General features: G+C 52.3%; 1 protein-coding gene across 14 annotated transcripts in view; it reads right to left on the minus strand.

Moving 5' to 3' along the window:
* The window catches only part of TNS1 (tensin 1), a 174673-nt gene that overhangs the window by 39130 nt on the left and 121178 nt on the right, over window positions 1-14365 (minus strand). For all 14 annotated transcript variants that reach the window (XM_064485161.1, XM_031452142.2, XM_064485155.1 and 11 more), the window contains one exon: window positions 5728-7299. In XM_064485161.1, the coding sequence (XP_064341231.1) occupies window positions 5728-7299 (1572 nt within the window). The remainder of the gene's footprint in view (window positions 1-5727; window positions 7300-14365) is intronic.

The following is a 14365-nucleotide window of genomic DNA, read 5'->3' on the forward strand; positions in this document are numbered from 1 at the left end:
GGGAGCCGGCAGAGGGAAGCAGGGAGGGGAGGCAGGGTGGAGGGGAGGACACCAGGCAAGGAAGGCACCACACCCATGGCACAGGGGACAGATGGACACGGGACACACGGAGAATGCAAGGGACAAGGCATTAAACAGGACGAAACAAAACAAAAACAAAGAGAAAATCAAGATTAATTGGTGTTCTGAGTCTGGGATCTGGCCACACACTGGAGGGAGGTGGGCAGGGTGGCAGACAAGAAAAGAGGGTGGTCCAGGGTCTTGCTTCTCCAAAGGGCAGGTGGACTTGCTGCTGTCTGGAAGGACACCACCCACATCTCTCTTTTCTAACCCCAGCGTGGAGCAAGAAGCTACCGGCCTGGGACCAGGAGATTTCAATCCTATCGCCCCACCTGCCCTCACATTCAGAGCAGCCCCATCCCAGGACCTCCCTCCTCTCATGGTCACCTGTCTCTTCCAGGATTCACCAGTGACCCTGCTAGTCTGAGCCCGAGGGTCATCTTCTCTAGCATCAGAGCACCCCTCAGCCCTTCATTCTTCCATCACACCCCCTCTTAATAATCCCCTTCCATGGGAACCACTTAGGATTTCCTACTCCTGCCCCAAACTGCTGGGCACCGCTGAAATGTTCTTAAGATGAGCCAGCCTGGATGAACCGTAAGGACCAGCGATGTCCTTTTATTCACCCCAGCTGATTCCAACCCATCTCACACCACAGGGGCCACACAGGGGCAAATATCACCCCTTCCTGCCTTCCAGGGAAACACATCTTTTTCAGTTTCTTCTACTTCGAAAGCTGCTCCAAACCAGTTTCTCTGCTGGTTCCTTCTCATGTCTCCAACTGCTGAATGTTCAAGAACTTAATCCTGGGACCTCCTCCATCTGTGCTCACCCGCTGGGTAGTGTCATGTAGCTCCTTGCTTCATATCCATCCATATGCTGACAACTCCCACATTTCTAAGCTCCAACTTTCCCTCCATCAACTCCGGACTTACATATCCAACCATCTTGGACATTCTGTGAGCATCTCAAATCTAACGTGGCCAAAATCACACTTCTGATAATGCCTCTAAGCGAGCTCTTCCCACATTCTTCTCCATCTCAATAAAGAGGAATCCCATCCTCCAGTTGCTCAGGCCAGGATCCTTGACTTTGCCTTCTCTCACATCCCATGTCTAGTCTCCTTGTAAATATTGATGGCTCCACCTCCCAAATATGTCTACAACCAGAGCACGTCTAACCATCTCTAGACACCATCCTGATCAATAACACCAGCTTCCTATCTGGTCTTCTTCCACCCTGGCCACACTAATCCTTTTTAAACAAGTCAAGGGATATCATGCCTCTGCCCAAATCCTTCCTAAGGCTCCTCATATCATGTATAGTAAAAGCTAAATTTCTTATGATCACCTACAAGGCCCACAGCCAGCTGGTCCCCACTGTCATCCCCTCTTTGACTTCAGGCCCCCTACATCCCCCACACCAGGCACACTCCTGACTCAGGACCTTTGCACTTGCTGTTCCATCTGGCACATTCTTTCCCCAACCAGTGAAGCCTTTTCCCTGACCATCCTATGTAAAGTGCAACCGCCTTTCACCCACCCCTCACCCCTCCCTGGCATTTCACTGCTTTATTTTATCTCTATGACACTTAATCACCCATTGGACATATTATATGTGTATTTGCTTATTTGTTTATTGTCCATTTCTACTTCTTAAAAACAGGGTTTTTATCTCTTTTGTTTATCACCATTTTTCCAGAGCCTAGACTAGCATGTAGCATGGATTAGGAGTACATGTTGAATGAATGATGGAATGGGCCTTGTCTCATCTCTTATTTCCATAGCAAAGTGTAAAAACTGGGTTCTCAATTTAAGCTCCCAAAGCTTGACACCAACATTTCTCTATATCTGTATCCATCTTTATTCTTATTTCATGAAGAGGTACTTCACCTCCTGGTTGAGCCTAAATTATCCTCCTGGGCTCTCTCCTTCTCTAAAAGCATTCTCATGGCTCCTATATTCACAAAAAGTTCTCAATATCTTGCTACTCTCTTCAGCTACCATCCTCTTCCCTTTTATCACAAAACCACTCAAAAGAGTAACTGATACGCTGTCTGCACTCTCTCACCTCTCACTCCTCAATCCCTCAGTCTGGTTTCTGTCACCACCACTCTACAGAAAATATGCCCTTGAACATCACTGGGGCCACCTAATTGGCAAGCACGATGAATTTTCCCCTGATCTCTCCACAGTGACACTGCTAACCTCCCCCTCCTCCTCCTGGAAACCCTCTCCTATTCTAACTTCTGTGATGACCTACTGTCCCAGTCTCCTCTCACTGCCCTGAACATTCATTCTCAGTCCCCTGGCCTCCTTTTCCCTCATGGCCATTTCATTCTGTCATTTCTCTCCATGCTTTCTGACATAGAGATCGCATCCATGCCCAAAGCTTTAACCTTCACCTTTGTGAGGACAACTCTGAAATCTATAGCTCTATCTGCTGTTTCAAGCTCCAATTCTAGGTGTCCAACTGCCTTCCATACATCTCTACCTGGAGGCTCCACCGTCATCTCAAACTCAACACATCTGATACTGAGGTCTTCACCTTACATCAAACCTGCTCCTTCTCCTAACTTCTGGCTCATTAATGGAACCATCATTCTGCTTCTATCCATGAAGCCTCAGAATCATCTTTGATGTCTCTCTCTTCTTCATCTACTACAGTCAATCAATTCATAAATGCATTGGTTCTATTCCCACAGAGTCCTTGGCACCCAATTCTTCTTTTGTATTTCCATGGTCAGTCCCCATCACCTAGGCTAGCTAATAAGCTAAAATCTCCTAGCTCAGAGTCTCTCCCCCTTTGCATCCTTCCTGCCCAGACCCATCAGAGATACATCTTCTTAAACTACAGCCCTGATCATGGCATCCTCTTCTGACTGAAACATAGTAATGACTTCCTACATTGCCACTGGGTAAGATGCAAGCTCCTCAGTCTGGTATTTAAAACCAACTGGACGCAGGCCACAGACTACCTTTCCTGACGCTCTCTCATACAGCTTATATGTTCCCAACCTACTCTATTCTTCAAACATGTCCTATGCTTTCCTGTCTTCATTATGTATCCTCTCTCTCCAATGACCTCACTCACTTTCAAAATCTTACCCAGCTTCCAAAGCTCTGTTCAAAACCCACACTCAACACAGAGCCTCCCCAATCTCTCTAGCTGATAATGATCTTTCCTTTTTCTTCATTCCCACAGAACTTTCTCCATCTCTCTCTTATTCCAAATAACTTCATTTTAAAGTTCCAGTTCTTTTTCCCCTTACTAAACTCTAGACTCCTTGGAGATAAGATCCACATCTGATTTCCAATATGCATTGAAAGCTCTACCTCTAGAGACACCTGAGATCGCTCCAGTCACAGAATCAGGATCATAAGATAACTTGAATGGACTCAACAACTCTGACTCTTATTTCTTCTTCTTGTCTTATTGCAGTGGCAGGATATCTAATACAATGTTAAATGATAGTGGTGACAACAGGCATCTTTGTTTTGTCCCTGGTGTAATGGGAAAGCTTCTCACGTTTCACAAGAAAGTGTGATGTGTGCTATAGATTTCTGGTACCCACCCTTTATCAAGTTAAGAAAACTATCCCTACAGTCTCTGAGATCTAAGCTGAAATAAGACATAAAGAGTAGCTGGATCAAAGTGGAATGAACCAGGGACATAGCACCGAGGTATGGAGGACAGCCAAGGAAGAAAAGGCAGACCCGAGGGAGAAAGGCCAGAAGAAACCAGATCACATCCATGGCCATACAGAGGTTCTCCCTCAGATCTGAGCTTCCTGGGTTACTCATGTTGAAGCTTATGTTCCAGCTTCTAGTAGAAGAATATAGAATGAGAAGGAAAAGGCAGTGCTGAAAGTCTATCCCTTGGCCCCAGATTGTTCTACAAATTGATCCTGTTGGTGCATCTCTATCTAGACAAGCACTGCAGATACCCTGAAGGGCTCCTGAGGAAGGTGTGCAAAGAAGAACTGCTGACATAAGAAATACTGTTCATGACAGGGCATGGACCAAAGGGGCCCTTTGTGGCCCTGGGGACCAAATGTAACTGTCCCCTATACACATCTTACCCCTTCCCCTGATTAAGTCACTTACAGCTAGTGGAGGAGATGACAGTGGGGTTGGAGGACAGACATACTGTGCCAACGATATCCTTCCCTCCCTGTGACTTCTTGGCAGCCAAAATCTGGGCAGTTACAGGATATGGAGGTTGACAGTCAAGATCTCAGAAGCTGATAGGAGAGAAAAGGCTGAGGGGAGAGCTGCTACAAGAGGGACATCCTTATGGGGCCATTACAGAAGGGTTCTGGGACGGGGAGGAAATTCATCCTTCTCCCGCAGAGAAGAGTCCCTTGGGTCATTAGACCAGAGTATCACTATTCCTCAGGCTAACACCTCAACCCTGTAAAATACTGAGAGGACCCATTCCTCTCCCTTCAACAAAACCAGGAGAAAATGGTTTCTGCCCACAAGCCCGGGGTTCTGTATCACAGGGGCCCAGATGTGGACAAAAGTAGACGGAGCCCCAAGGGGACCACCCCATGGAGCATTTCACCCCGGGGTTATAGAGCTGCTCATCTTGTGGTTTGACTCAGGTAAAAGCAATGATGTGCTGCTAGACCAACTCTCCAGAGCAGGTGAAGCCCTGACTGCCAATTTCCATAATGTGAATACTTCATTATGGCCAATTTCAAGTTACCAATAGTTGAACTGGGGACTGTGCTCTGCTCTGAAGCATAGGAGCTGGGTGTCCATGCCCCCACACCAGATCCTAGACCCAGCCCACTAGCCAACAGGCCTGGCCCCAGCTACTTCTCCAAACCCACCATCCATCTCCAGGGAGGGTGTCTCCCTTCCTCTCTGCAGCTGGCATGGTGACTCAGCTTCCCCTAAATTTAGGAAAAGGGACAGATGGCAGAGTCAGCTGCCCAGCTCCTCTTCTGCATCCCGGCCTCGCACCACCCTGTCAGCGGAGGGGCTTGGTACAAGGTCCCCTTTGCCCCAGGCTCTGGTTCACCCATGGCTGGACTTCACGTCAACCACAAAACCAACTCATAGGATTTCCCGCCCAGTTTGGCTGCCCCACGGAATGGTCATCAGCTCAGGCCAGAGGGAAGGAAGGGAGACTTCCTGCCCCTCCCAGCATGGCCCTGGGCATGCCACTGTTTCTTGCATTTATCTCCCCAGTAAGCTCGACTGGTTGCCCCACTCTCTCTCCTCTCTCCACAAAGATAAGCTCATTCTCTGATAGGAAATCTGTTCTCCAACCCCAGAGTCAACACCTGCACATTGCCCTAGGGGGCAAGCCTTGCTTTCCCAGGCTCTGGGGCTTTGCTCCCCACCTCTGTTGTAGCACACACTGCACTGTTAGGATTATCTGTCTGTGTACCTGTTCCCTCACTAGACTGAAAGCTCTTGAAAGACACTGATCTTTGATTCTCAATACCTGTCTTAGAGCCTAACAGACAATGAATGCAGGAAGGGATGGCTGGCATGTGGGCTCCTGACAGCCTCTTCCTCGGGCCAAAGCAGCGCCCACTGAGGCATGATGGCTGTGCCTGCATTTCCCCCAGCAAAACCAACCAAGACCGAAGAGGGAAGGTGTAGAGGAAGTCAGGAGGGGACAGCAAGCACTGATGGTCCCCAAGGCTCTTACCTGCTACCCGATGGGCCACCAGCCCCTCCAGGTTCAATGGCTCCTCCTCTGGAGTTCGTGATGGGTCTGAAGTCATCTCCTTTGGTGGGAGCTGAGGCTGAGCGGTGAAGCCAGGAAGAGAGGCCAGAGGTTGCTGAGGCCCTGGTGCACTCTGGGTGGTTGGAAGGAGAGCAGACGAGGAGGAGGCTAGGCTCTTTGGATGGTAAGTCTGAGTGGGCCCAGCTGGACATGGCTGATAATCATAAGGTGAGTAAGGCCTGCCAGGAGGGACAGACTCCAGGGAGGACCGGAGGGCCGGCTCAGTGGTTCCCAAGGAATGCCCACTGGGGATATAGCCGGATCTGGACTGGGTCAGTGGATGGGACTGGCAGGAGGAGCCAGAGAGGGGCTGGGAGGAGAGCGGGGAAGCCCCTGGCCAGGCCCCAGGGACACTCTGGGACTTGTGCAGGGGGGCAGCCGCCGTGGCTGGCTCCAGATCCAGCATCAGCATGTTGAGGGCTTCGATGGACTGCTCGATCTCCTGCTGGGAGGCTGCCCGTGGGAACTCAGGGAGGCCAGGCATGGGGGGCTCTGCCAGTGGCTGGGGGCTAGGTCTGCTGAGCCCAAGACCCTCCAAGTGGGCTCTTTCTTGCTGGCGAGGAGGTGGGCGAGGCTGCTGCTGCTGCTGCTGCTGCTGCCAGGAATTCAGGCCCCTCTGAACAGCCTCCCGGCTGCTCCCACCACGGGCTGGAGCTGGGGGCAGCTGGGGCTCGGTTTCTGGAAAGGACTGAGAGCGGAACATGCTGCTAGGATCATGGCCATAGTGGGAGGTGGTCACTGACTGTGGCCAGGCTGGCTGGGGCCCCTCCCGCTGGTAGCCAGCTAAACCCTCCTGTGCAGAGTAGGAGGGCCGCATGGGGGCCACGTGGCCAGCCTGGGCAGACACTGCCCGGCTGGCAGACTCATAGGGGTAGCCCCCGCCATTGACCATAGTTTCCACAGGGTAGGGCTTGTCCAGACCATTGGTCAGTGGAGACAGGGCCTCTGGGTAGCCCCCCTCACTGGTGTTGGTGACCCCATCCAGGGAGGACAGTGTGCCCATGCTGCCCACGCTGTGCCCATCCTGGTTAGGCAGCTCATCATCCAGGATGTCTGTCTCCCGCTCAGATGCCAAGGCCCCGCCGTTGACGTGAACCTGGGCGGGGACAACGTGGCGGCCAGAGGAGGGCGCAGCAGGGCCCCCCACTGGGCGGGACAGGAGATGCTGGGTGTGGTACATGGTGCCTTGCTTCTCTCGCTCCAAGCCAAAGCCACTGAGCAGGCGGTCCAGCTCACGCTTCTCCTCGGGACTCAGGGCAGCAGGGGCAGCAGAGGGGCCCGGGACAGGCTCATCGGTCTTGTCTGTCTTGGTGGAGGCCGTGGAGTTGCCGGAGTCACTGCTCACAGAGAGGGTGTGCTCCACGTGGTTGGGGGTGGCTGAAAGGGCAGGACGCGCAGCGTTGACAGCCCCAGTGCTGCCGTGCAGTGAGTCCTTCTTCTTCACCTTGGCGTACAGGCTCCCATCCAGGGGTCCCTGGGTGTGGCCCACAACCTCTACAAGAGAGGGCCAGGAAGGGAGATAGAGATAGCAGATGTCAGTGGGAGATGGGACATCTTCTATTCTCCCAAAGAAAGCAGCTGAAAGCTTCCCTTCCTTGGATCCCAAAACATCCTTAGCACTCCAAGACAGACCTGAGGAGGGCCAGAAAAGCAAAAGGACAGGAGGATCCCTTCCCCAGGCTCTTGCCCTTCCCAACACCCGGCATCAGGGCCAGGCAGTGGAGCCCAAGATTGGGCAGGGGTCCTGGGGGCACAGTGCCCCAGCCCAAAGCCTGGCTCTGGTACGTAACTAGCTTCCCAAGGACCTGGAGGTGCTGGGCCAACGTGGGGTTCAGTAAAGCCAGGAGGCCCCTTGTTAAAGGGGACACACTTTCCTCTGAATTCTGGGGCCCGTAGGGGTCTGAAAAGGAGATACAGGGACCAGAGGTGGAGGGAGCATCTTAGGGATGGAGAACATAAAAGTACAGTTTGCATCAGGGAGAGGTGTCCCCCGGGTCATTTGTCTGCAGACAGCTCTGGGGGACCCCATGAGCAATACTTTCTCTGGAAGGAAAAAGTGAGCGCTGGGTGGCTGGAGGCCAAAGGGCTGACTCAGGAACGAAGAACTTCCCCGCCCAGAGGAACTCGGTGATTTCACACCCTGTACAGTCAGCAGCCCAGCTTCCAGCCATCACACACACACACACACACACACACACACACACACACGCACACACCTCCCCTCCCCTCACTCCAAGGCAGGCCCCAGTTGGCAAGAAAAGCAAGCCCCCTCCCAAATACGGCACAAACTCCAGCCCAGACACCAACAGTCACACACACACTCACGCAGAAAACCAGACACAAAGACATCCAGAGAAACACGCTCCACCCAGAAATCGCCCAAATCAAACACCCAGACACGTGCACTCAGGGGGTACACCAGACAGGCACCCCCAGTCAGAAAGAGTGGGCGTGGCCACAAATATACAAAGACCAGTATTAATAGCTAACGTGCAGTCAACACCTATTCTATGCCAAGCACTTTGCTCCACTCACACGTACATTATTTCTAATCCTGTGAGTCAGAGGTGTTATGCCTATCTTAAAGAAGGAGAAATTGAGACTCTGAGAGGTGAAACCATTTATTTGTAGACACACAGTACCTGGGTAACGCTGGGATTTAAAAACACAACCAATTTAAAACATAATTAAAATAAAACTAAATTTAAATCAGAACTAATTTAAGATCAGAACTAAATCAGAAATTTAAAGATCACACAATTTGTATTATTCTACCCTATCTCTCATATCACTCACACACACACACACACACACACACACACTACAATAAACACAGTAAAAAGCAGCAATACCCCAAAATAAATACTTAAGTTTAAAGCCACAAACATTTCAGAAAATACAAGCTCCTACCATGCCCAAGGATCAGCCCTCAGGCCAGAAGTGGCAGCTGCTAAAAATAAACACTCATACAGAAGCTCACGGCCAAAAACAAGTGATCAGACAACCACAAAACAGGAACATCCTGATCAACATACACACACACAAACCACAGGCCAACCAGCTGACGTCACCCGAGAGCTAGCATCGAGACGCCCGACAAGGCACATTGTCCACACAAACCCCCCAGGGGCTGGATGCTCTGCCCATTCCCTTAACTCTCCATAACCATCTCTCTGCCCCCAGTTTTCCCTGGGGCTTTGGGACCTCAGCCAGCAGCAGGCCCCAAGTGACACTGGGCCAGAGTATTGCCGCAGCCCACAGCTCACAGGGATGGCGCTGGTCTGAACTGGAAAGGGCTTTCAGCTGAGAAAGGCCAGATTCTCCAACAGCCTGCCCCTTGTGCCCGGACCCCTAAAGGCTACTAAAATGCAGTTGCACACATGGCTGCCTCTCCCAACTCGCCTGGCATCATTCCTAAAGGGGCCGAAATGTCAGACGAGAGGCTGCCTCTCACGCAGCGTCCCTCCAAAGAAATGGGTTCCGTACTACACACACAAAAGAGACCCCAGCTGGCTGTTTTCAGAGGAGAAAAGTGTTGCATTCAGGAGGGTCTCATCCACCCAGATTTTAGGGGGTGGCTCCTGCGAGGATGGGCCCTTGACAACAGTTAATGGGAGTCTGAAGAGATGTCTTTCCTTCTCACTGTGCCTGGAAAGCTGCTGGCCCCAGAGAAAGCGGGCCCCTTCCTGGGCCCTGGCCCCACCCTGCAGCCCAAACCATTATCTCCTCCACACCCTGAACCCCCTAACCTCCCAAGAACATGCACACATGGTCTAGGAAGTGGGGGAGCAGCAAAGGGTGGAGTTTCCAGTGGTCTCACTTACACCCAGAAGGCAGTGAGAACCCCTGGGCGCAAACAAGTGCAAACCTGAGAGTGTTCCTTCCTGCCAGGAGAAAGCAGACCCACTAGGGTTCACAAAAGAAGAGCTTTTGGCAAAAGAGCTAAGAAAGCACCTCCTGAGGCAAGGAGGGAGAATTCATACCACCTGACACCTGAGCCCTTCTGGCCGCGACCCACTCTTCACTAATTTTGAAAATGTCAATACTAAACTTACTCTGCCACGTCATTTACTCCTACGTGGGCTACTGTTTGCAGCAACAGCATCAGGAATTACAACTGCCAGGCCACGAAGGCTTGATAAGAAAATCAAAAGTGTAAACTGTTTCATTAAATTCTATTTGCTAAGTACAAATGGAAATATCTATTTCTGTCCTCAAAGGAGGGGCCAGCTGCTCCGACGCCCAGAGCTGGCAGCACACTCCAGGCTGTTCTGCACCTTCATTGGGTCATCTTCCTTTTCATATCAAGAGGAGAAACTGAGGACATCCACACCTGTCCCAGGTCTGTCTAGCCCCTGCGAGGGCTCTGCTGAAACCCCAGCACACGCATGACATGTGGGGCACATACACCTGCCACTCCCATCAGAGATGAGGGTACGTGCCTGTGTCCCCCACACTGTGCAACACGCTCGTCACCCCTGTCTCCCCATCGACCACGGTCACATTAAGAGCTATTTACCAGGACCACAAGAAGCCGGAACACCATGTTGGTTTCAATCTATTAAGGCAGGAAGGACAAAAAAGAGAGGCAGGCAGAGCAAAGAGGAGGAGTGAAATAGAGGTGGGTAGGAGGAGTGGGGACTTGGAGGGGTGAGGGAAGATGACTTTAAGACTCTTAAGCTAAAGGACCACTAGATCCATCACAAAGTCCAGCAGCCTCAATGGGCAAGGCCAGTTCAGGTAAAACCATCACAGGTGAGAGGATGTTGGACACCCAGTGGGAAGGGGCAGGGGATAGAGGAAGGGACCTGCCTGGATGGGGCCGTGGGTGCTGGAATGGGTGACAGTGGAGCAGAAGGACAAACTGTAAGGGAAACACAAGGTACCGCGGCCAGCGGGGCGAGCTCCCAGGCCCCCAGCCCGGGCCAGGCTGGACACTGTGCCTGTTTCTCTCAGGAAGTGAAGTCCGCAGTCTCTTCAAGGCTCTGATTGCTTTGTCTGACTATGTCTCCCCGCTCTTCCCAGCAGCTGCTCCAAGCCCTGGACTCCACCCTCAACACTCAGCTCGACTGCACCAAGGGGCCCTTATTCCACAGCGGCCGTAATCCAGATGTACGTGTCATGCTTCTGGAAAGCTCTGAGGAAAATCCCCAGCTGACTTGGATGCGGACCTCCTCCCTACTCTCTGCTCCCCAGGCTCCCGCCAGTGAACTGCGGAGGTGCCCCTGGGGCTGGAAGCACACACAGGCCAGCACACATCCGTCTCACATACTTCAAAGGAACCAAGGAAATAAACATGGGATGCTAAGGTGCTAAAGGGTTTAGCGCAGTTGTCTTCTAATTTAGTTGTTCATAAGAATCTCCTCCCGGAGTTGTTAAAAATGTAGATTCCAGGGCCTATCTCCAAAGGTTTTCACTCATAGGTCAAGGGTAGGGCCAAGGATCAGCACTTTAGCTAGCTCTCGGGGCTTCTTGATAACATCTTGAGAAACCTTGACCTTGACGGTCAGCCTTTTGAGTCCTGAGATTAAGGACCTCCACTTCTCTTACTGATGTCAAGTGGGGAGATACCATTTATTTAGAAGGCGGGCCAGAAAGGCCAACCAGGAAGAATAAAGGGAGTCAGCCTACTCAACTGCAAGAAAGTGACTAGGGGAGGGGAGACCCCTCCCTATCCAATCACAAGCCTGTTGTGCACAGAAAATGATTTATCAAGGTTTTCAGGATGGGGGCCCTTCAGGATAAAAAGTCCTTTGGGTCCACATCCAGCAGAATAACAATTCATTAGAACACATTACCCGAAGCAGTCATAACCAACCAACAGCCAACGTGGAGGAAAATCAATGCAGTGCCAACAGGAAGAGGCACTGTGCCCACCCTGGACACAGGCGGCTTGGAGGCAGTTGGGGGCCCTAGCAGGCCGGGAGGGAGTCTCAGCTCCTTAAACATGGGAATGAGGTGTCAAATGTGTGTTGGTCGGGGAGGTAGGTGAGCTTTGACAAGCCCTGAGGCTAGGCCAAGAGGCAGCCAGGAGAGCAAGTTCTGAGTGTGCTAACCCTTTGGCCATGGGCTGGGGTAGGGCTAGGGCTATTGAGAAGCAACACATGGAAGCCAGAGGAAGGGACTGGGTACCAGGGAGGCCAGAGGGATGTGGTTCTGGAGAGGAGGCAGAGGAGAAGCGCCTCCTTCAACCCCACCCCTGCCCCAAATGCACCTATCACTCAGAAGGACGGCCTCCGTCTTAATGGCCAACTCAACTTGAGTCAACCACTTAACCACGCAGAGCCTGGCCTCGAAGCCACTCAAGTCAAGATTCAAATGCTTACTTGCCGGTTTGCCGAGTGATAGGATTCAGGAGCTGACTATCGTGAGCTGGGCCTGGCACATCCAGACACGCCATACTCTTCTCTCTCCATGTCAACAGCTCTCATCACCTACAGAGCAAAGCCCAGCCCCTCTCCCCTCTTGACAGATGTGCCAGACCTTTTATCACCTGACCCCTCGCCTGCCTTTTGAAACCTCACCTTCACTGTCCTCAATACTCCAAACACCCCCACTCTATTTATATGCTGCTCCCTCTCCTAAAAAACCCTTCCTCACCCTGCTCTGGCAGCTCCCAACCTCCCTGGCGAACCTCTTCCTCCTCCTTCAGGCTCAGTGTGAACTTCTCTGGGAAGCCTCCCTTGGCCTAAGCCCTTTCTCCGGTCCTCCAGACTCAGATAGGCCTTTCTCATGCTCCCACTGGCCGGTTCCTGTGACTGTACCACCAGTCACCCACTGGACGGTCACTACTGACGTCCATGTTTACCTCCCCCACTAAGCTCCTTGAGGAAAGGCCTTTATGTCTTTCTCTCTCTCCCTCAGTGCCTGGTTCCCAGATAGGACCGTTCGCATGTGGTCTATGTGAACAGAGCCTCTTAGAGTTCAGTGCATAACTTCACATAGCGATTCAGGATGGCCCTACAGAGTGCAGGGCCTGGCGCACACTAAAGGTTTCTTCAATGCTTCTTGCATGACATGAACTAGCCCTGTCAGCACTGAGACGCTCTTCTTCCACTGCTCCCCAGAGAAGTGAAAAAGCAGGTGGACCCCAAGCTTCTCCCAAAGGGAAGAGACACCTTGCAGCCAAGATATCATGAGCGAGGGGTACTCTACAGAGTTAGCAGCACAGGCTGGGCCCCAGGGAGGTCCCTGTAAACTGGCTGAGCCAGCATACCCCAAGTGTCCCCCACAGACTCCTCAGCCACGCTCCAACCCAGTCCAGTGGACACTCACTTTCTCAGCCCAGGACCCCTTCAGGGATCTGATGAATTCCCTCCAAAATGCACACGTACAAATTTTGCACATAATTTCAGGGGGGTGATGGACACCCTAGAGTCCACATATGATTCTTAAATTAAGATATATGCATCTAACAGTTAAGGTGCTGCTTCTAAGGGGCCCTCACTGTCACGCAGACTTCTGTGGAGAACACCAGGCTCCATCCAAGAGAAATGGGGGAACACAAAGAAAGGGGACCCTTCCAGCTGGAGGAGCCTGAGAAGGGGCCCAGCCCAGAGCAACACATTGAGCTCTAACCTGCCTGGGGGAGCAGCGTGGTGTGAGGAGGGGATGAGGACGCAGAGGGCGGTGGGGACCTCAGCCCCATGGCTCAAGCATGGTCAGCAGTTCTCCTGAGACACCCTGGCAATGGCAGCAGGGACCTCCTGTGGCCCAGCCTGTGATAGTCTTGGCCTCCACCCATGCTGACCGCCCCCTTCCCTCTCCCCCACAAACAGCTCGCCAGGGCCTGAGGCAGCCCTTTGTTCAACACAGCTCACAGAGAGTTCTGGAACTTCTCCAGATGGGAATGGGCTTCCTCAGGGACTCTGAGGAGCAGCAGAATTAGGCTCTGAAGAGAAGCCCCCGAGTCTCTGAAAGGGAACCACACAGAGGACACACGGGTTCTGAGAGGCAAAGTGGGCCGGTGACAGGTGCAGCCCGAGGAACTTAGGTCCACCCTGGAAGTGTCCACTGGTGCTACAGTGACAGGCTCAGGCCCCGGCTGACGGGGACGGATGAGTCCAGATGTGGCGAGGAGACACCTGTCTTTCCCCCTGTACAGCAACACTCATAGGGCACCCACTGCATTTTCAGAGCATGGACCAAGGCAACGAGAATCCTCCCAGGGCTGCCATCAATCTTCTCACAGGTGGCTCTGCCCCCGTACAAGGGACCTCACCAGTGTCACCCAAAAACCTGCCTCTGTGGACCTTCCCTGGGCCACCTCCATCAATCTGCTCAGGGAAGAAAGAAAGAGGGAGGCACAGGACCCAATGTCCAAATGAACTTCAGCCCATGGGTCTCGAAGATGGATAAAGTCAGCATTCAGACAGAAATGGAAAACAGAGCCCTTCCCACCAGCGGCTCCTGCCCCCCTGCAGCTTGCAGCCCCCAGAGGCAGCAGAACAAGTCTGAGCCAAGAGAGCCTTTTAAAAGCAATGGGGTTTGGGGAGTTGCAGGGCCTTAAGGGATCAGTTAATCTGCCACCCACCCCTCATTTTATAGGACAGTTAGGCTC

The sequence above is a fragment of the Camelus dromedarius genome, chromosome 4, assembly GCF_036321535.1.
Source record: "Camelus dromedarius isolate mCamDro1 chromosome 4, mCamDro1.pat, whole genome shotgun sequence".
In the NCBI taxonomy this organism is placed as follows: domain Eukaryota; kingdom Metazoa; phylum Chordata; class Mammalia; order Artiodactyla; family Camelidae; genus Camelus; species Camelus dromedarius.